A 22,947-nucleotide genomic window follows, 5' to 3' on the forward strand; every position below is an offset into this window, starting at 1 on the left:
CTCCCCTCCTGCTCTCTCCGCGGACACGCCCTCCGCTCCGCAGGCGCCGGTACCTTTAAGAATCTTCACGCGAGCATCTCTGATTGATAAATCCGCGCGCAGCCTCCGCCACTGCAGGTTGCGGCCTCTGCGGAGCCCAGGCCGCGCAGCTGACCTCGCCTGTCCGGCCTGCGTTCCCTTCCTCGGTCCCTGCCGCATCCCGGAGGCGCCGCGACCTCCGCAGCGAAGCCCGCGACCTCCCCTGCCGCCCCATGTCGGCCGCCCCCGCCTACAGCGAAGACAAGGGCGGCTCTGCTGGCCCCGGGGAGCCCGAGTACGGCCACGACCCGGCGAGCGGCGGCATTTTCTCCTCCGACTACAAGCGGTGAGGGAGCCGGCCGAGAGGGTGGCTGTGCCCGGGCCGGCCTGGAAACATGCGGTCCGGTACCATGGACAGCGCCCAGGCCAGTCGGCAGCGCCCAGGCCGGGCCCCGGCCGCGCGCACCGGAAGCCTGCCCAGCCCCCTCCCGCCGCAGTCACGGGCCCTCGCGACGCCCGTCCCCCACGCCAGCATCCCGCCGTGAGGGGCCGGCCGGGGACCTGGGAAGGGGGTCGGAGGCTGGTGGGGGATGGGCCAGCCGTCTCTCTTTCTGGAGGACCAATCCTCCCGCCCCAGGTGTTTCTCCTGTTAGTAGGTTTGGATTACAGGTTCTCCGCCTTTTTTCGCGTGTGGCGAATTGACGCCAAAATAACGTGGGGGAGGGGTCAGAACCGGCGAGCTTGAGCCTGGGGCCTGTCCAGGAAGGCCCGTCCTGGAATAGACTCAGAACCTTAGGCCTGGCCCCTCCTACAAATCCATTTTCCCTCATTCTGGTCCCCATGTTCTCATCCCCATCTCCCATCTGGCGCTCACACTCTTGCTCCCCACATTGCCCCATAGTTCAGCCCTACCTTAACTTCCCACTCTTTCCTTTCGCCTTTGGCTCATTCGTTCGTTTATTCGTAAATTTTGAAACAAGCCTTTTTAAGGGCCTACTGTGTCGAGTCTCGTCCTAGTCACTGTGAATGCAGCCATGAACATGAGACAGTCCTTGTCCTCAAGTTGCTCTAGAGGGGGGCACAGGGAAGAAGCTGTCAGTGACAGTTCAGTGTAGCGGGGGCTGTCAGAGCGGTGAGAGGAGCTGGTCCCTGTGCCCGGAGAGAAGGGACAGGGGAGAGCCAGGGATGTTTCGGGCAGAGGAACGAGCTTTTAGCAAGGTGTGGACGTGAAGGAGAGCCAGATCACAGGTTTTGTAGGTGCTAATACGGTGAGGGCAGAATCTCTGTGCAAGCCACCGGAATGACCAGAAATGAAGGTGGGGAGATGCCAAGGTTCGGCGGGGGGGGGGGGGGGGGCACTGAAGGGTTCTAAGCAGGCAATAGCAGATTTGTATTTTAGAAGGATCCCAGGCTGGATTGTGGAGAAGAGATTGGAGGGGTGCTGGATTCAGCAGGAGACAAGTGAAGGGGGTTGAAGTTGGGGGGGAGGACATGATGGTGGCCTAGACTATCGGCGAGGCACAGGACTTGAGGGCTATTTTAGCTGGTAGAAGCCACAGACCTGATGATTAACTGGGGGGAAAGGTAAGAGGAAGGGGCTGGGAGAAGATAAGGATAATCTCAGGTTACTAGTTCTTATAACTGGATAGATGGTGGTGCCATACAGGGTAATTGGACATAAAGACATTACAAGCAAATATGTGGAAAATAATGGCTTTTGACATGCTGAGATTGTAAACTCTGAGGTATAATACATTTAAGTCTAGTAGGTAGCTGGATGTTAGGATTTGGAGTCCAGGAGATTATTATATATCCATCAAAGCCACAAAAGGAAGCCAAGAGAACCTAGGGAGCATGTAATATAAAATGAGTTCAGACAGGGCACAAGTAGGAACCCTGAAGACATGGAATTAAGAGTGACCAGAGAGCAGGGGGAAAGTGTTTCAAAGTAACTGAGAAAAAGTAAGCCAGGGGAAGGAGGAAAAATAAAATGTAGTTTCAGGAAGGAAGCGATCAGCAATGTCAATGCCCATTGAGGTCAACTCAAACAAGGAAAGCAATCATGACCATTGGCTTGACAAAGAGCAGGTCAACCCCTTTCTGCTTTACTCCCCACCTTCTGCCCTGGGAGAATAGTTCTGGCAAAGTCAGAAGAGGAGGGGCTAGATTATTTTTCCCCAACATTCTATGATGAACAATTTTAAACATACAGAAAAGTTGAGTGAATAATACAATGAATGTGTGCCCTCCCCATAGATTCAACCATTGTTGACATTCTGCCATATTTGCCTTATCTAACCATCTGTCTATATTTTTGGCTGAACCATATAATTTGTAGACATCATGGCTCCTCAGCCCTAAATTCTAATCAGCATGGGAAGCCAGATTAAAGTGAATAGAGGAGTGAAGAGGAGGTAAATAAATAAAACACAATGGATGGGAATTTTGCTTTCAAGAAGTGTGACTGTAAGGGGGAGAGAGGGAAAGAGTTGCCAGAGGAGAACATCAGTTCAAGAAGGTTTGTTTATTTTATTTTTGTTGTTATTTTTGTTTGTTTATTATTAGGATGGGAGAGCCCAGAGCAAGTTTAACTGCTGATGGGAAGGAGACAGCCGTGTGGGAGAGGCTGAAAGGAATTGAAGGAGAGAGGGGAGGGGAGGCTTACCGAGCTGGGTGGGAGGATTGGCCTGGCCTCAAGGAGGACCAGCTCTGCCCAGAGGGAGGAGGACAGGAGAAGAGAGAGTAGATGCAGATGCTTGGGAGCTGTGGGGATTTGATCTAAAGCCTTTATTTTCTGTAAGAAGCCAGTAGTGAAGCTGCAAAGGCAAGGCTGTGGGTGGGAATTTGAGGAGCATCAAGGGGGTTTGAAATACAGCAAATAAACTAACCACTCCTGGCAGGGTAGGGGTCGAGGGGACAAGAGGGCCAAGGATGTGAGTAAGGAGCAGATTGGAGGGGGGGACCTGGGGGGCCTAGGCCAAGTATGGAGGAAGTAGAGATAAGAGAGTGCTGATAGGAAGGAAAAAATCAAGGAAATGGCCCTGGAAAGACAGGTGAGGATCAAGATGGTTAGGGTCAGGGTGAGAAGGGGGTGTACAAGATTTCTGAGGAAGAGCTGTTCTGAGGAGGCAGAGGTCCAGTTGTGGCATGAGAGTGGAGGGGAGGGATGCCCCACCTCTGTCTGGATCAGCTCTCCTGCCCCCTAGTCCCCTGCCTGGAGATTGGGGGTTGGCCCTGTCCCCAGTCCCTGCCCTCCTCCCCCTCGTGAGTCCTTGTCTCTGAGCAGTGAAGAGGAAACCAGAGCCTCCCTCCCCGCCAGTGTCCAGTTTCTGAGTTTCGGGGCGGGCCGTCTGGTGACAGTGACAGGCATCCCCAGCTCCCTGGTCAGCTCAGTCCCATTTCGGAGCAGGACCTGGTGCCCAATGCAGCGATTCCTGCAGCTCCCAGGGGCCGTGGTGAGGCCAGGGGGCAGAGGGACTTGTGGGGCTGATCAGGAGGCTGCCAGCCCTGTGCTGGCCCCTGAAGGCGGGCCCCCACCCTGGTACCAGGCCCTGCAGCCGGAGGAGCTTCGGTGGCTGCAGGCGCCAGAGGAAGACACGACCCCAGAAGCATCCCTGGAAGGACCTTGCCTAGAGCCTGGCCAAGGCCACAGCCAGAGGCAGCCACTACGGTACAGAGGGGCCCCCAGAGACCCTCACCCAGACAGCCAGGAAGGCAAGGCGTGGGAAGCTGCCACTCTCAGCCAGGACCCATTTAAGTTCCACCTCCTCAGCAGGAGGACTGGGCCGGCATTTAGGGTCTAGGTGGGAAGGGGGGGCATCAGGGGTACTGTATGGGGGACTGAGAGTTTGAGTTGGGGGAGATAAGCCTAACTCCCTGGAAGCTCTGAGGGGAAGAGGATAGTAAAATATTTGAGGGTGGAGTGAAATATTTGACCTTTTCCTCCCCCCAGGTCCTAGGTATAGTGGGTTCTGGGTGAGGTTTGGAGACAGGATAAAGCGTTTGGCCACCTTCTCCTGTCTAGTGGGTTGGAACTTGGGTTGTGAGGGGAGGGAGGAGAGTGGATATCAGGCGAGATGAGTATGTCTGGCCTCAAATGCCATGTTTTACCCACCAGCTGGCTCCAGTGCCCCCCACCCCAGAGAGTCCCTCAGGCCAGGCCAGGGGTCAGGTCACAGTGAGAGCAGTATAAGGGGATCTGACTACGGGAGATTAATGTTTCATGGCCCTAGAGTGTTGCTGTGTATCTCTCCCTTCTTCTCCCTCTTGGGAACATAAGCTGGTGAGAGTGAAGATGAGGGGCCCAGGGTGGTTACACCCTAGGAGGGAGCTGCTGTCTGTCAGGGGGCAGCTGACAATCCTACCTGTGCTATGTCCGCTATGTCCCCGCAGTCCCTCCGCTCCCTCGATTCCCCTCACCTAGGGCCCTAGAGCCTTCAGGAGCCTGGAAGGTGTGCGCTAGGCTGGGTGGGTGGGAGAAGTGTGGGTGCCACAGCACACGCCCTGGGTGTGTGCATTGGACACGGGCCTGTGGCATGTGTCGGGGTGGTGAGGACACCCGGGTGCGAGGAAGCCTACTTTAGAGAACTCCCAGCGTTAAAGGGGCTGGGCAAACTCTGACAGGTCCCCGTGAAGTCACCCCAGGCTGACCAGTGAGGACGCCCACCTGACCCCTCAGAAGGCGGTCAGAGGATCTGTGAGGCTGGAGTATTTGATCTTAAAAGCCTGTATTTATCATGAAGAATCTCAAATGGGAGCCCACAGGCCATTTTGGCCAATGAGACTGGAGTAACTCAGTCTTGTCAAAAAGGTGTATGTGTATGTGGTGTGTGTGGTGTGTGTGTGTTTGTCGAGGGACGTGTGTGGGGTATGTGCATGTCTGGATCAGGGGGTGGGGGGAGTCGTGGTGGATATGTGTCTGTGGGCGTCTGTAGGGATTTGTAGGTGAGGTGTGTGCGTCCATAGGTGTGTGGGTTTATGTGTTGAGGGTGTGTTTTTGTGGGAAGTGTCTGTATGTGTGGTATATGTGTCTGTGACTGTGTGTATTTCTGTGGGGATTGTGGGTGTGTGTCTGCAGGGGGTTTTGTGGGTGTGTGTGGGTTTATGTATAGATTGTATGTGTCTGGGGGTTGTAGGTGTGTCTTTGGGGGTCTGGGTATGTGTATGGGGTGTAGGTATGTCTGCGGGGAGATGTGGGAGGGTATCGCTGGTACCAGTGTTTGGTGGGGATGGTTGGGTGTGTAGGTGTTTGTGAGGGTGAGTTGGCTGTGTGGGGGTATGTATGGAGGTTCCTGGGGGTGCAGTGGTGTGCATATATTGGGGAAGGTGGCACCCAGCTCTGTCATTCTTCCCACACCCTCAGTGCTGCCCAGGCCCAGGTGAATGGTCTGTATCTCTGTCTACAGCCATGTGTCCTGAGTTCAACACACCTAGGAATTGACCACCTGGTTTGTGTTTAGGAGGGTGACAAGGTGGTTGTCTTCTGACCCTGGCTTGGCCATAGGGAGTAGAAAATGTCCTCTGGTTTGGGGGGACATCTTCCTGAATGGAGGAGTTTCGATCGGTTTTTTTTTTTTTTTAATTGAAGTATAGTTGATTTACAATGTTGTGTTAGCTTCTGATGTACAGCAAAGTGATTCAGATATATATAGATATATATACATATATAATTTTCATATTCTTTTCCATTATGGTTCATGACAGGATATTGAATCTAGTTGCCTGTGCTATACAGTAGGACATTGTTGTCTATCTATTTTATATATAGTAGTTTATATCTGCTAATCCCATACTCCTAATTTATCCCTCCTCCACACCCTTTCCCCTTTGGTTACCATAAATTTGTTTTCTATGTCTGTGAGTCTGTTCCTGATTTGTAAATAAGTTCATTTGTGTCATATTTTAGTAATATCATATGGTATTTGTCTTTCTCTGTCTGACTTACTTCACTTAGTATGATAATCTGTAGGTTCATCCATGTTGCTGCAAATGGCACTATTTCATTCTTTTTTATGGCTGAGTAGTATTCCTGAATGGAGGAGTTTTAGATCAACTTGAGTGGGGCTGGACGTCTTCTCCTGCCCTCATCTGACAGCTAGCAAGTCCTCTGTGTTCTGTTAAGCACTCACACATTTCTGCAAAATGCAGCCCTATGACTAGGTGCGTGTTATGTCAGGTTCTTTTCTTCCTCTTAGCATTTATCACTTACTCATTTCTCAGCATCAGCACCAGTCACACTTGCCTCTTTATGACTATTATCATGCTCTTCCCCCTCCTAATATTGCTACCTCCAATTTCTGATTTTGTATTGCTTCTAAATGTTTCACTTCTGTGACTAACTTTGCGCACACTGCTTTTTAATTCCTACCATTGGTGATACCTCTCCCGGCTGGGTTCTCATGCCTGGGTCAAAGCTATGGATTATCTGAGTATCATCTGGGAGATTAGAGAATGTACAGTTCTCCATACACAACTGCTCATTACATTTTGGAATTGCCTGGGCAATATATGAGTGCATCAGTGGTCCCACTGCTCTATCAGCTGTGTGCAGACACAGTTTTCCATGGGGTTATTCACACTTCTCTGTTCACTTCTTTGACCACCAGCCCCTGGACCTCTGAGTATGGTTGGGCAGGTTGTTCACTGCTCAAGGGCACATGGCCTAGGAATACCAGACAATGCTCCACTCACTGAATGGGGAGCAGCAGCACAGGGCTGTGTCTACCTGGCGGGGCAAGCGGATGGCAGAAGGGCCCCTGACAGTGAATACTGAATATATACCCTAAATTTATATCAGTACTTTATCTATTTTGAATATTAAACTTTTATTCACCATATCCCAAATATTTTCCTTTCTGTTGCTATTATGGGCTGAATTGTGTCCCCCTCAAATTCATATGTTGAAGTCCTAACTCCCAATATCTCAGAATGTGACTGTGTTTGTAGATAGGGCCTTTAAAGAGATAATTAAGTTAGAATGAGGTCATTAGGGTGGGCGCTAATCGAATATAATTCACCTGTTATAAGAAGAGGAAATTTGGACACAGAGACCCACAGAGGGAAGACCATGTAATGATATAGGAAGACAGCCATCTACAAGCCAAGAAAAGAGGCCTCAGAAGAAACCAACCCGCTGACACCTTTATCTCAGAGTTCTAGCCTCCAGAATTGTGAGCAAATAAGTTTAGGTTGTTAAGCCACCCAGTCTGTGTTACTGTTATGGCAGCCCTAGCAAACAAACACAGTTGCCTTGGTTTTTTTTTTTTTTTTCTTAAATTTAGTTTACATACAAAAGTTAAAAAAAAACAAACCTAGTAATAATAATAAAAAATTATTATTACTGATAATTTTATGACCTTGAAAATTAAAATTTCCCCCTCTTCCATATATTGAAATAAGTTAACTATTAAACAAATATGGAATTAATTTTGGTGTGAAATATATGTACAAGTTATATTCTTTGCTACATAGCAGTTGTCCCGACAGCATTTATTTCAGAGGAGGAAAATTTCTTTCTCCCATTGGTGAGTTATTTGTTCCTAATGTATCAACTTAGATCCATTTGTGAAATTTCCCCCCTATGACTCTTGACTTTCTACTTTTAACCTGGTACCATAGGGCTTTTATCGTTGTCATGTTGTTTTGTGTTTTGAATTCTGGTAGGGGGAGTTGTCTGTCATTGTTCCATTGTTCTCTTGTTCTCCCCCCAAAATTCTCTGGAGTTCTTACCAATTGATTTTTGTTTCTGGATGAATTCTGTAGTCACTTCAGGAAGTTTGACAAAAGGCCTCCATTGAAATTTCAATGGCCATTGTATGAAATTTGTATATTGGCTTGGAGACTACCTTTATTCCCCTCTGTCATGTGCAAGGGGTTATTTATTTAAATCATCATTTACCTCTCCCATTAGGGTTTTATAACTTTCTTGAATGACTGTTGAATGTGACAGGTCTGGCCTTTGTGGTAAGACCACCTCAACAGACTCTGGAGAATCTGGGACGAGTCCAGTCCTTGGAATCAACTCAGTCTGTGGGGTCAGGGCCTGGGACCACACTCGGGGCGGGACAAGGGCATCTTGCTCTTGTTTTGACACCCACCTCCTTTCCACTGGCTCCAGGTCCTTCTCATCTATCCAACTGGCCATTTCCTGGGAAGGGTCCCTACCTTTCCCACCCCAAATCCATCCTATCATCTCCTGGCTGTATTAGTTTCCCAGGGCTGCTGTAACCACAAACTGGGTGACTTAATAGAAATTTATTATCTCACAGTTCTGGAAGCTAGAAGTCCAAAATCAAGGTGTCAGCAGTGCCATGCTCCATCTGAAACCTGTAGGGGAATCCTTCCTTGCCCCTTTCTAGCTTCTGGTAGTTTGGCAATCGTTGATGTTCACTGACTTGTAGATGGATCACTCCAATCCTCTGTCTTCACAAGACGTTCTCCCTGCATCTCTCTCTTCACAAGGCCATCTTCTTAAAGAACACCAGACATATTGAATTAGGGACCAACCCTACTCCAGTATTACCCCATCCTAATTACAGCTGAAACAATTCTATTTCCAGATAAGGTCACATTCTGGGTACTTGGGGTTAGGACTTCAACATATCTTTTATGAGGGGGACACAACTCAGCCCATAACACTGGCTGGCCCACATGCTCCTTGCGACCCTAAGTCCCCTGATGTGTATTTTACCACCTTCCCTTCTGGTCGAGTCCTGCTTTCCCTGCCCAGGTCCCTTCTTTCTGCCTGGATCCTACTGATTGATAGCCCCCCCCCCCCCCCCCACTGCTCTGCTCTCAGCTGACCTCTTGTGTCTCCCACCAGGCATGATGACCTGAAGGAGATGCTGGACACCAACAAGGATTCCCTCAAGCTGGAGGCCATGAAGAGGATTGTGGCGGTGAGGGGGGAAGGAGGGGCCTCCCTTGGGCGAGGGGCCTGGGGATCAAAGAGCAGCTCTCCTTGGCTCCTTGTGGACCTTCCCCTAATGACAGCTGGCATCCTTCTTCTCCCCCTACCTTGACCCCACCACCCAGATGATTGCCCGGGGAAAGAATGCCTCAGACCTGTTTCCTGCCGTGGTGAAGAACGTGGCCTGTAAGAACATAGAGGTGAGTGCTACACGGTGAGGGGGTCTCTCACGCCCACCTCCACAAGGAATAAACTGGAGCTGGTTGGGGGTGAGGAAGGGAACAATCCAGGCCTTGGCGGGGGGCCAATCTGCTCAGAATGTTCCTGGTCCAGGAAAAGACACCATCTAGATGTCCCTGAACTAGATGTGGATCAGAGCAAAGGAGCCAGGGAACACCCAGGATGCTTTCCCCATGGACCACAGCCAGCTGGGGTGATGACATCTCATGGGGTGGGGGCACCAGTCCCTGCTGAGAAGCCCACTCCCCCCCAGGTGAAGAAGCTTGTCTACGTGTACCTGGTGCGCTATGCTGAGGAGCAGCAAGACCTAGCCCTGCTGTCTATCTCCACCTTCCAACGCGGCCTAAAGGTCAGAGGTCTCCGTTTGCCTCCCTGGGGTCTGGGCCTTGTGGGTGCTGTATTGGAGGAGTGAACCCAGGGAGAGGTCTGAGCATGGGGGGACAGGCTCTGGAGGCCTTTTCCTACCTGCCTAAAGTTGGGAGAGTCAGAGGAGGCTGTGATGATGGCTGCCTCAACGTGAACCACTTGAGCCCCTGACATTGGCCCTCACCCCCATTGATGTAAAGGGATTGAGGCCCACAGCCAGGCAGAAGTCTGCCTTCTTAGGACAGGGTTGTGTGCGGGGAGCTGCTGACCTGGATTCCTCACCTCTGGGTGTCGGAGCCTTGGCACTGGCAGGTTCACCTGGTCTGGGTATCTATCTGTGGAGAACAATGGCTTTGGAACCTTTTCACCTGGAACTGGGTAAGGAGGACAAAAGGGTTTATTGAAAACAAATGAGCTCCATGGAGAGGAAAACCACAAAGTTCACCAAGCAGGAGAGCAGCCTCAGATGTGGAGACTGGGTTCCACGGTCAGCACAGAGAACATAAAGATAAGACCATTCCATTTTCAATAAGTTCATTACAGCCAATGATTCCTTGAGCATTGGAACAAATTGATTCCTCTGTTTAGCACCAGAAGAAGTAGTTGACTTGTCTCAGATGCCCCAGTGTATGTAAAATATCCACCTTTAAAGACCTAGATCACATTTGTTGTGGTGAAATGCTCTTTGAGGCAGGCAGAAATTGAAATCACCCAAGGGAAGGGACAGTGGGAAGATTCAAGTCCCTTAGAATTCAGTGGAGGGACTTCCCTGGTGGCGCAGTGGTTAAGAATCCACCTGACAGTGCAGGGGACATGGGTTCGATCCCTAGTCCAGGAGGATCCCACATGCCGCGGAGCAACTAAGCCTGTGCACCACAACTACTGAGCCCACGTGCCACAACTACTGAAGCCGGCATACCTAGAGCCCATGCTCCACAACAAGAGAAGCCACCGCAATGAGAAGCCCGCACACCGCAAGGAAGAGTAGCCCCCACTCGCCGCAACTAGAGAAAGCCCGCGCGCAGCGGCGAAGACCCAACGTAGCCATTAATTAATTAATTAAAAAATAATGCAGTGGAGGCTGAATCCCCCCCACACTATTTAGACTGAATATTCTCACCTTTTGTTTTGTGTATTAAATGCAGGCATGATAGTCTCCACTGGGTGGTTTTCTGGCTAGGATAAGATTTCTCCTGGGTAAAGAAGGCAACATCACTGCTGTTCTATTCTCTCTCCAATCAGACTCTGCAGCTCTGATTACAGCCATTAACTCCTCTAGTCTTTCCACACGTTTAGTTCAAATTCCTGTGAGAGGGACTCTGAAAGGTCCAGCTCATCTTTTCATGTTCAGCTGATGCTGTAGGCTGTTGAGCAGACTGAGAGTTGACTGCCAAAACCCGGGGCGCGCGTGCCCCTGGTTCAATCTGCTCTGGCCAGCAGGAGGGGATGACGGAGTCTGCTTCTCTGAGGTGGGGCAGAAAGCATGGGCACTTGCATATACCATTCTTTCATTCAGCAAACACTTGGGTATTTCTATGCCAAACACTGTGCTAGGTTATTTTTAAAAGTCAAAACCAGGACTTCCCTGGCGGTCCAGTGGTTAAGACTTCGCCGCGCTCCCAGTGTAGGGGGCACAGGTTCGATCCCTGGTTGCGGAAGATCCCACATGCCAGGTGGCATGGCCAAAAAGAAGTCAAAACCATACAATCTATCTCTCAGAGTGGCTTGACTCAGGGTTAAATCATTTTTTAAGAAACATTCTGGAAATTTTGCACAGATTTTTACATTGACCTGAGTTTCTACAGTCTGCCCCTTTTCCCTTTTTGGAAAACCAGAGCTCATTTAGTCCATCTCAATGCAATGATTTCTCTAGAACAGTGGTCAGCAAACTTTTCTGTATACTGCCAGGTGATAGTAGTTTAGGCTGTGCAAGCCATCCAGTCTCAACCACGCAACTGCTCGATTTTGCCCTTGTAGTATGAAAACAGCCATAAATGAGTGGGCATGGCTGGGTTTGCATACATTTTTATTTATAAAAAGGGCAGAAGACAGATTTGGCCTGGGGACTGTAGTGTGCCAACCTTTGCTCCAGGACATCTCTGACAGGTCATCTCCAGTGATACAGACCTCACTCCTTCATAAGGCAACTTGCTGCATCTTAAGATAACTATAACTGTTTTTTGTTTTTGTTTTTGTTTTATTGAAGTATAGTTGATTTATAATGTTATATTAGCTTCAGGTGTACAACATATTAATTCGATATTTTTGTGGATTATACTCCATTTAAAGTTATTATAAAATATTAGCTATATTCCCTGGGCTGTACAATATATCCTTTCAGCTTATTTAGTTTATACATAGTAGTTTGTACCTCTTAATCCCCTACCCCCTCTTGATTCTCTCATCCCCCTCCCCCCGGTAATGACTAGTTTGTTCTCTGTATCTATGAGCTGTTTCTGTTCTGTCATACTCGTTTGTTTTATGTTTTAGATTCCACATGTAAATGAAAACATACCCAGGATATATACCCAGGAGTGGGATTGCTGGATCATATGAAAGTTATATTTAAAAATTTTTGAGGAACCCGCATACTGTTCTCCATAGTGGCTGCAGCAATGTACATTCCCACCAACAGTGCACGAGGGCTCCCTTTTCTCCACACCCTCTCCAGCATTTGTTATTTGTTGTCTTTTTGATGATAGGCATTCTGACAGGTGTGGAGTGATTACAACTTTTTAAAAACCATTATATTGTGTTGAAACCTCCATCGCCATAATTTTTAAAAATTTATTTCAGGCTCACAGAAGGCATAAAGAATAATATAATGAATATATACCCAGCATAAGAAATGAAAGATTTATCAAACAGCCAAAATCCCCTGTATCTTCTCCTACTTATTATTCATATACATGTATTTATTCTTTTATTACTTACTAATGTATTCCTAAATAATGTATAATATTGTTTTGTAAGCAGTATCTTATATGTGTTCCTCTAAAACTCACTTTCTTTTTGTTATTACTACTGTTAGGGGGGGCTTTCCTGCACATTAGAACCAGCCTTTTCTGTCAGCCCAGGCTGAGGCTGTGTTTGCTTTGCAGCCCACTAATGTTGGCTCAATTCAGACAAGCCTCCAGTTGGCAAACAGATAATCTAGGTCTCCCTATGTCCTGTCTTTATGCAATTGGTTCCTTGAATCTCCTATGAAACCCTACTATATTTCATTTTATAAGTTTAGCACAGGATCCAAGCCAGGGTGGGTGATTCTGAATATTAATTTTGTCCGCCTGATTTTGTGTCTTCCTCCAAGATGCTGATAAGCTATTCAGACCAGGGCAACAGACCATGAGTCCCATATATCATGCTTCCAGGATAACACTCATCTGTTAGTAAATCTTCCCCAAGGACCGCATTTTACCAAATTGTGGATCCACCTAACTGCAATCAGCTGGTATTTTCCCATCTTGTTAGGAAGGATTTTAACAGCAAAAAAGTTTCTTAACACCTTTCATGTGCAAAGGGCTGTGGTTATCCAGAGATAAAATAGACATGAATTCTGCTCTTAAAATGCTTACGTATTAAATGAAACAAAAGGCCTACATCAAAAATGGTAATCCAGGAAATGCCATGAGAGACTCCCACAAATGCTTTGCTGAAATCAAGATACATAGTGTTAATAGCTACCAGCCTAGTTACCCTAGCAAAAAGGAAAAGGGATTTTGGGGGATAACTTCCTGTGAATCCATAATCATTTCCAAATAAAATGTTAAATAAAAAAGGAAAATAGGTTTTAGCAGTGGATGTGATATGATTTGACTCACAGACTCCTGCTTTTAAAATAAGTGCTTTGAAACCATCTGTTTAAAAATTAATTCCAGAATTAAAAAAATCCAGGGAAATCCAGGGATTACCATGATTTTCACCTGTAATTTTGTGGCTCTTCTCTTTTATTTTTTTTTAGAAATTCACGTTCTTATTGATTGATTGATTGATTGATTGATTGCTGTGTTGGGTCTTCGTTTCTGTGCGAGGGCTTTCTCTAGTTGTGGCAAGCGGGGACCATTCTTCATCGCGTTGCGCGGGCCTCTCACTATCGCGGCCTCTCTTGTTGCAGAGCACAGGCTCCAGACGCGCAGGCTCAGTAATTGTGGCTCACGGGCCTAGTTGCTCCGCGGCATGTGGGATCCTCCCAGACCAGGGCTCGAACCCGTGTCCCCTGCATTGGCAGGCAGACTCTCAACCACTGCACCACCAGGAAAGCCCTGTGGCTCTTCTCTTTCTCCATTTTAGAAAATCAGGGTAGCATCTACCCTTTAGTGTCCCAGCACCTCTCCCACTGTCCACCGTCCTCCAAGATTAACGGTAATTTACAGCTGCTGCTGCTTTTGTAATCTCCTGATTACAATACACTGTATCTAAGGCTCTTCTCAGGTGTCTATAGGATGCAATAAGAGCAAAGAGGAGGGGCTTACACACCTATTCTCTCTTTTTTTTTAAAGCAATTAATAATGGTGTAATACCATTTTTGTTTCTTATTTAATTTTTAGCTGCATTGGGTCTTCGTTGCTGTGTGCGGGCTTTCTCTAGTTGCGACAAGCAGGGGCTACTCTTTCGTTGTGGTGCACGGGCTTGTTGCGGTGGCTTCTTCTGTTGTGGAGCTCGGGCTCTAGGCGCGCGGGCTTCAGTGGTTGTGGCTCACGGGCTCTAGAGCGCAGGCTCAGTAGTTGTGGCGCACAGGCTTAGTTGCTCCGCGGCATGTGGGATCTTCCCGGACCAGGGCTCGAACCCGTGTCCCCTGCATTGGCAGGCGGATTCTTAACCACAGCGCCACCAGGGAAGCCCCACACCTATTCTCTTTTAAACACTGTGGAGGAAGAGGAAGAAGAGCAGGTTTGAGAGGTTGCTGGGAGAGAGGACTGTGAGGATGAACTCTCAGAAAGGGAGACCAGTTTGCATTTGCTGGCAGTCCCCTCCAGCTTAAACACAAAGACACCCTCCCCCTCCACACACTCCCCTAAGGAACAGGAGGTGTTTCAAGAACTTTAGGTGTTCTGAAAGTTTGCCATTCTTCCTGAGAGTGAAGCAGCCAATGCCACATACGTTCAGGTGTCAGATTTCTGCAGCAGGGCCAAGAGTCGCGCCTTCAGGCAGCTACCCCCCAGGTACCCAGCACTAGCACATCATCCAAGCTCAAGAGAGGAGGCAGGGAAGCAAGAGCTGGTGGTGACTAGGGACAGTGAGTTCCACAGGTGTGGCCTCTGCCCTCAGGCCACCTGCTGCCCTTTCATGGCTCTGCCTCCACCTCTGCCCTTAGGACCCCAACCAGCTGATTCGTGCCAGCGCCCTCCGCGTCCTGTCTAGCATCCGTGTGCCCATCATTGTGCCCATCATGATGCTAGCCATCAAGGAAGCTGCCTCGGATATGTCGCCCTATGTGAGGAAGACAGCTGCCCACGCCATCCCCAAGCTCTACAGGTATACCCCAAGCCCCCACCCACCCCTGGCCTCTCCCAAGTCTTGCAGGCTGCTTTTGGTTTTTTTCTGGTTTTTTTGTTTTGTTTTGTTTTGTTTTTCTCTTCAGATGGTTCAGGGCAGTTTGGGGAACTGACAGAGATGGAGGACATTGAAGGCAGTGGCTCACACCTCTTTATGAATAGGGTTGGGGTGAGGGAGGTTAGCACAGCTTGGGCGGATATTGGGAAGGCTGGAGATGGGGGAGGGGCAATCCCTCTCAACAGTTTCTCTCTCAGTTTGGATTCTGACCAGAAGGACCAGCTGATAGAGGTCATTGAGAAGCTTCTGGCGGACAAGACCACGGTGCGTATGTGGACACACAGGGGGGACGGGTGGTGAAAAGGAGCCAGGCAGAGGCCCCTCTGTCCTTCTGTTCATGTGCTCTTGCCTCTGTCGGTTCCCCAGCTGGTGGCGGGCAGCGTGGTGATGGCCTTCGAGGAGGTGTGCCCAGAGCGCATCGACCTGATCCACAAGAACTACCGGAAACTCTGTAACCTGCTCATCGACGTGGAGGAGTGGGGCCAGGTGGTCATCATCAGCATGCTCACCCGCTACGCCCGCACGCAGTTCCTGAGCCCCACCCAGAACGTGAGTGGCCCAGACCCCCAGGCGGGACCCCAACCCTCGCCCTAGCAGAGTGGATAGGCGGGTCTCCGGGAGGAGGTGCCCACTGTCCCGCCTGTCTCCCCCTCCAGGAGTCTCTGCTGGAGGAGAACCCCGAGAAAGCCTTCTACGGCTCCGAGGAGGACGAAGCCAAGGGCCCGGGGTCGGAGGCGGCGGCCTCCACGGCGCTGCCGGCCCGAAAGCCCTACGTCATGGACCCCGACCACCGGCTGCTGCTGCGCAACACAAAGCCGCTCCTGCAGAGCCGCAGCGCCGCCGTGGTCATGGCGGTGGCGCAGCTCTACTTCCACCTGGCGCCCAAGGCGGAGGTGGGCGTCATCGCCAAGGCCCTCGTGCGCCTGCTGCGCAGCCACAGGTGTGCGCCCGCCCCGCCCACGCCTGGGGGCCGGCTCGTCCCGCTTCCCCCCGGCCCAGAGCGCCTGACACCCTCCGCCCCAGCCCACCTGCTCCCCGCCCAGACCCCAGTCCTGCCCTCCTCCCGCTGGTGCCCTCTCCACACCGGTCCTCTCCTCCCTCCTATTCTGCCCACCTCCCTTCTCCCGACCTGCTGCCCCAGCCGAGGGGCCCAGGTACCTCTGACCCCTCCTCTCCGCAGCGAGGTGCAGTACGTGGTGCTCCAGAACGTGGCCACCATGTCCATCAAGCGCCGGGTGAGCAAGTGACCAAGGCCTGCCCTCGCAGTCCGAGGAGTGGCTTCTGCGGGGCTAGGGGTACTGGGGAAAGGCAGGATGGGGGGAATGCCCTGGCTGTGCAGAGTGTGGGAAGGAGAGACCCCAAATGCAGGTGGAGAAGCAGGGCCTGGATCCCGAGGGCCGCTGAGGGAGGAAAGCCTGATGCAGAAAGACCGGGTTAGATCTGAGGAGGAGGGAAGAATCAAGGACTAGAGGACAGTGAGGGGCAGGAAGGATGCTGGGTCCTGGGTCAGGAGAGGAGGAGGGGCGCTCTGGAGGAGAAGCAGGTCTCAGGCTGAGGTGGAGCTCCCTGGGGCTGCCTCTCTCGTGCCAGGGTATGTTTGAGCCGTACCTGAAGAGCTTCTACATCAGGTCCACCGACCCCACCCAGATCAAGATCCTGAAGGTGAGTGATGGACAGACGTGCCCGTGGACTTTCTGTCCCCCACCCCCATGACCCACTTGAATATCCACAGTGGCCACCTTGGTGCCTGCCTGTTTCAGGGGCTGAGCCCACTGTTGCTCCCGCCAGAAGTGTTTGCTCAGGAAGCCAGGCTAATGAGAGTGGGGGGACAGGGCGAAGGGAGCTGCCCTTTGCCCAGTACCTGTTATACACCTGCCACTTTTCACATATGAAGTAATTTGATTTTCATAATCACCTCAGGAAGTGTACATTATCTCTATTTTATAAAAATGTATACTTAGGGAGGTGAGGTAACTACCGAAGGTCAGGTCCGCTGACTCCCAATTCATACTTTCCCTTGGGACTTCCTTGGCGGTCCAGTGGTTAAGACTCCGTGCTTCCAATTCAGGGGGCTCGGGTTCAATCTCTGGTCGGGGGACTAAGATCCCACATGCTGCGTGGTGCAGGCAAAAAAAAAAAAAAAAAAAAATTTCATACTTTCCCCGCTGCAGTCTCTGTCTTCTACCTACAGTGTAATTACCCTCACACACCTACACCCTCAGGCTGTCGTGCAGACATACCCCCACAGAAAAGGCTGCAGGAGCCCATACCCACGTTCCATCCCTGCTCTGCCTCATTATTGAGTAACTTCCTTCAGCAACAGTTAATCCTCCTAACCCTTCTGAACACCTATTGTGTGTCTCACGGCTGGATCTAGGGGTATCTAGGGGTACAACAGAGAACAAACCAATTAGGCACCCTGCCCTTGGGGAGCTTACAATCTAGCTGGGGTAAGGAGGAGACATTGGGCAGCTAATCACACAGCACAGGTAAAAATCCATTTGCGAAATAGGATGTAAAAGGAAAGTGCAGAGAGCTGTACGAGCATAAACAGGTGTACCTGATCTAGTCTGGTGTCAGGGAAGTTTTCCTTCAGGAGGGGAGGCTTGAGCGGAGGACTGAGACATGAACATGAATTCTCTAGGTAAATGCAGGGACAGGAATGGGAAGAGGTGCTCCACACAGAGGAAACAGCATATGCAAAGGCCAGCAGGAGGGTTGTGACTAAAGACCTGTGTGACTGGGGCATAGAGGGTAAAGGGGAGAATGGTGGGAGATCAAGGACTTATAGACCATGGAAAGGATGTTGGTCTTTATCCTAAAAGCAACTGGAGGCTTTAAGTTTTCCTTGAAGGTAGAGAGGTGACATGATTATACTACAGGCATACTCTGTCAGGGAGTCCATTTAAGAAGCAAACTGGTCCTCCTGCATTTTGGATAAGTTTCATGATCTGTCAGTTCTCTCATCAATCTAAGGATGATGCAGGGCTGTCCTTCCTGAGGATTGTTTTCTGGTTGGTGAAGTGTGTGTTTGGAGCGAAGGTTTATGAAAGCACAGAAAGCCCACTGGCCACCCTGCCCATTTTCTGACTCCCTGCAGCTGGAAGTGTTGACTAACCTCGCCAATGAGACCAACATCCCTACTGTCCTACGGGAATTCCAGGTACGGGCCAGGGGCCAGCTTATAGTCAGAGAGGCCCACGAGACTTGTCCTGCAGCTCCTTGTGCTTAGTGAGAATCGACCTGGTGGGGCAAACCTTCTCTTAAAAGCCCAAAGTGGAGAAACTGTTATTTTACGTCCCCTCCCAATGCCTTCTACTGGCTTTGGGTTAGGGAATCACTGGGTGACGGGTGAGGCTGTCATTCCTTTTCCCAGAGTTTAGTCTCTGACATGATGAGTCATTGAATGAGGGGTAACAGCTTTCTGGAAGGTCACCCTCAAGCCTGCAGAGTCACTGCCGAGTCAAGTCTGAGGGATCACTACCTTCCGGGGGTCACTCTGTCGTGGTGTCCACAGACCTACATTCGCAGCATGGACAAGGACTTTGTGGCAGCCACGATCCAGGCCATTGGGCGCTGTGCAACTAACATAGGCCGAGTCCGTGACACCTGCCTCAACGGCCTGGTGCAGCTGCTGTCCAACCGTGATGGTCAGTGTTTGTCTGCATGTCCAACTTTGATGACTAGTGGGTGCTGCCTGCATGTCTGACTCTGATGGCCAGTGGGTATCCACCTGTCTGTCCAGGAACAATGTGTGTTCATCTGTCTGTCTGCCTCAATTAGTATCCAAGTGCTCCCACGTTTCTGAGGGCCACTGGAGAAGTACAGGGGGTTGAGGAACAGAACCAAGGGGCTGGGGGCATTGCAGGCGTGCCTGTTCATTGTGTGTGGCCATCTGACTGTCCTGGGCTCTTTTCCTGTCCCACAGAGCTCGTGGTCGCAGAGTCAGTGGTCGTCATTAAGAAGCTGCTGCAGATGCAGCCAGCACAGCACGGAGAGATCATCAAACACTTGGCAAAGCTCACAGACAACATCCAGGTCAGGGAGTGACCCCGTTTCCTTTCCCAACCCAATGTCCTCCCCATGATTTTAAGACCCTATAATTAAACACTAGCCTTAATAAAAAATCAACTTCCAAACCTTCCCTACTGGCTCGAAAGGTCTTCAGGTGGGAGGAGGGGAAAGATGAGACCATGTGACCCTGGTTCGCCTTCCCTTTGGGGATCCCTTGCTGAGCTCCAGCCTGTACCACCACTCAGGTTTTCTCTAAAGTTCTGGCCGAGGGTGGCCAATTGACTAGTCCTGTATTTTTGTGTCACACTGCCAAGTTGAAACATTCAAGCAAAGACATTCCTGAAGATTCAGGGAGAATAACAAGGCAGTAAAGCATTGAGAGTACAATGGATCCAGAAAATCAGTCTTTTATACTAAACTGTGACTGAATTTGGGGCTTGAAGGCTCTGCCCATGCTAATGAAACCCTAGGGAAGAGGGGAGATGCTGCCCGGGAAATACCCAACCTTTAATCTCTCTCCCATCACCTCCCACTCCCATTTCCAGAGAAGCCCACGATACAACAGGCCAGCACAGATGGGAGGAGTGCCGATTCCTTGGCAGACCAGGTGCCCACCCACATTCCCACGTTTACCCCAGAGCTGACTCCTCTCCCACACCCACAGGTGCCCATGGCCCGAGCCAGCATCCTGTGGCTCATTGGCGAGTACTGTGAGCACGTCCCCAGGATTGCACCCGACGTCCTGAGAAAAATGGCCAAGTCCTTCACAGCCGAGGAGGACATCGTCAAGCTGCAGGTCATCAACCTGGCAGCCAAGCTCTACCTGACCAACTCTAAGCAGGTACAGATTGAGAGATGCCTCCTAAAACACTCTGGGCCCCAGAAACAGCCCAGACAGTATTCTGTGGGCCCTCACCAGGTAGGCATGAACTTCAGCACCTCTTTTTTTTTTTGTCACTTTTTTTTCTTTTTCGTATTTTATTTTATTTCTATTAATTTTTATTGGAGTATAGTTGATTTACAATGTTGTGTTAGTTTCTGCTGTACAGCACGGTGATTCAGTTATACATATATCAGCACCTTTTTCTGAAGAGGGAGTTCAGGACAGGTGTCTGGTCTGCCCAGGTGACCAGTGTTCCCCCAGTGTCCACAGCTACTCCAGGGCCCCAAGGGCCTAGTAGGGATGGTGACCACTGTTGAAGAGGCTCTTCTATGGGGCTGTGACTTCCAGTCTGGCAGTGGGTGTGTCCCTACCTGCTGCCTTTGGAACACTGGGACCAGGGGGAGGGCCCAGCAGTGATAGGCACTGATGGGAGAATATGTGTCCCAGGAGATGTGGTCTCTGCTTCCTCCCAAAGCTTGGTGATGCTTCACCAGTCTATGCCGGGGATGAGAGGGCAAGTCTCTGCACAGGCTTGGGTGGTATTGGCAGCCATTGCCATTCCTAAGGTGAAAGGTTATGAGAGGCACCATAGCCAAGGACATGGCTCAACTAAGCTGGAATATCAGGATATTAAAAACCTCTTGAGTGTCCAGCATCCTCTGAGATGGTCCCACGAGATTCTGCTAAAAACAAAGTGTAATGTGCAGAGCTTCTCAAGGTACTGGGGACACCAAGCACCCTGACAGTTCCCACACTCAGTTAAGTGAGGCAGGGGTTGGCAAACTACCGCCCATGGGCCAAGTCTGGCCTGCTGCCTGTTGTTGTAGATACAATTTTATTGGGACGCAGCCACGTTCATTCATTTGTTTATTGTCCGTGGATGTTGTCACTGTGATAGAGTCCATATGGCCTGCAAAGCCTGAAATAGTTACTCACGCCCTTTATAGATAGAGCTTGCCAACCCTTGGAGCAAAGCATCTGGGCCATACCCTGTAGATTGTGACATCCCTGCTGGCCTGAAGGTGGCCTCTTTGCCATCCCATGGAGTCTTTGGATGGTGGCACTTGTGCGTCTTCTGTGGCTCCTTTGATCCACGGTGGCTAGAGTGGGCCCCAGGGCTGCAAGCTGGGGAGGCAGGGCCATCACATGCTGGGACTCTTGTCAGGAGCTGGAAAGGACAGCAGTTGTGTAGAAGCAATGAGGGGCTGGATCTGTGGGTGTCAGTATTGTGGGAGAAGCAGATTGGAGACAGAGAAGTTACAGGGAACACCACTGGAAGCCTTCAAACAAATATTTGTGTGCCTCCTTTATTCAAATGGGAGGAAGGAGCAGGTGGGAGGAACATTTGAATAGATGAAGCAGCCTGGGTGGGTAGCCACCCGGGTAGAGGGGGCGTCTGAAAGGCTCAGGACTGAGCCAGAGTGGTGCTGTTGGCATGTTTTCATTAGCCTGGGTGTGCTCACGTGGCATTTCCCCAAGTTGTCACTGTTAGCTACATGCACATTTATTCATGAATTTATTTAACATGCATTTCCCGAGTACCCACTATGCCTGGCACTGAGCTATGTCCTGGGGTGATGACAATGAACAAGACATGTTTACTGGCCTGCAAGTGCTCATAGCCAAGTAGAGGAAACAGCACAAAACGCAGAGCAATAAGGGCTGTAGTCAGGGTTGTCACAGAGAGCAGTGGGTGTATATATAGCTGAACGCCTCTCCTAGGCTGGACACAGGGGTCCCAGCCCCCATCAGGCCACCCAGAGTAGGCTGTTCAGGCAAATGGAACCTCCAGGCACCCTTTACCCTAAGGCCAGTTCTTCCAGGCATAGGCCCCTTAGAATGGTTCTTTGACTCAATAAAGGGAGCTTTCCTCCTTTCTACCCTCCCTATCTTTCTCTCTTCTTTCTTCTCAGCCTGTTCTGGGAGTGGTGGAGGAAGGGGAATTCTTGGCACACTAAGAGGGAGGTGGCCTGGATGTGTCCATGTCCATCCTGGCAAAACAGCAATGATACTTCCCCCATCCCAGTACCAAGGGTGACATTCTGGACCTGCCACAAGGCCACAACAATCCCAGCCATCCCTCCCATCTGCTGAGCCATCCATTGCATGCCAGATTCCGGCCCAGGCTGAGGCCAAGGAGATGAGGGTCCAGGCCTGGATGCAGCACTGACTGGCTCCTTAACCTGGGAAAAGTCACTTAATGACTCTGATTCTCCTCTGTAGATGGGGGCAGTAGCGCCCACCTCTCAGAAGGGTTATGGAGGTTACATGAGGTAGTGAAGCACCTAGCACAGTATTTGGCACCAGAAGGCACTCCATAAATGGTGGCTACCACTGTCATTTTGTGACAGGTTAGACTAGGTCAGGATCAGGGCAGAAATTGAGATTTGGGGTCCTGGGATATGGCTACCTTGACTGCAGGCTGTGAACCCCATATGACTTCAGCAAACCCATAGGCAGCTGCAGTTTGCTCTGATCTCATTAGGACCTTCCAGGGAGGATTATGGCCTCTGAGACCCCTGGGCTGCTCAAAATCTACTCAGAATCTACTATGTGGGTCAATGGGGCATGAGGGCAGCCCCTGCCAGGGGGATTCCTATGTGTTCCCCCTTTCTCTTTTTATCACCTAGTTCCCCCCAGGTGATGGAGCCTAGAAACTGTGAGGTCTAGCAGAATGTTCCAGACCTTCACTCACTCTGGCACCTCAGGGTGGAGAGATTGGCCCAGCCTGGACTAGGTGGGGTAGGAGTGGGCCTAGGGCAGTGGGGACCACACACCTGAGGAAGAATGGCACCCAGGGCCAACAGGGAGGTTTCCAAAAGGGCAGGCTCTTTTGCTGGCCAAGTCAGTTGTCAGAGTTGGCGTTGGGAGTCAGGGCTGGGGAGGTGGGAGAAAATGCAGGGTTTGGCGCAATGACAGGTTGGGAGGGAAAGTCATGTGGAGGCAGCAGTGCTTGGAGCTGTTG

At 50.5% G+C, this 22,947-nt stretch overlaps 1 protein-coding gene across 1 annotated transcript in view; it reads left to right on the plus strand.

Annotated features, from left to right (window-relative positions):
* Positions 1–251: 251 nt before the first annotated feature.
* The window catches only part of AP3B2 (adaptor related protein complex 3 subunit beta 2), a 31,558-nt gene continuing 8,862 nt past the window's right edge, over positions 252–22,947 (plus strand). The window contains exons 1-14 of the mRNA XM_059915362.1: positions 252–364; positions 8,840–8,915; positions 9,052–9,126; positions 9,420–9,515; positions 14,847–15,007; positions 15,283–15,349; positions 15,452–15,634; positions 15,742–16,025; positions 16,266–16,320; positions 16,676–16,747; positions 18,186–18,248; positions 18,603–18,735; positions 19,014–19,123; positions 19,764–19,940. Coding sequence (XP_059771345.1) covers positions 252–364; positions 8,840–8,915; positions 9,052–9,126; positions 9,420–9,515; positions 14,847–15,007; positions 15,283–15,349; positions 15,452–15,634; positions 15,742–16,025; positions 16,266–16,320; positions 16,676–16,747; positions 18,186–18,248; positions 18,603–18,735; positions 19,014–19,123; positions 19,764–19,940 — 1,665 coding nt within the window. The remainder of the gene's footprint in view (positions 365–8,839; positions 8,916–9,051; positions 9,127–9,419; positions 9,516–14,846; positions 15,008–15,282; positions 15,350–15,451; positions 15,635–15,741; positions 16,026–16,265; positions 16,321–16,675; positions 16,748–18,185; positions 18,249–18,602; positions 18,736–19,013; positions 19,124–19,763; positions 19,941–22,947) is intronic.

Source organism: Balaenoptera ricei, chromosome 2 (assembly GCF_028023285.1).
Source record: "Balaenoptera ricei isolate mBalRic1 chromosome 2, mBalRic1.hap2, whole genome shotgun sequence".
Classification (NCBI taxonomy): domain Eukaryota; kingdom Metazoa; phylum Chordata; class Mammalia; order Artiodactyla; family Balaenopteridae; genus Balaenoptera; species Balaenoptera ricei.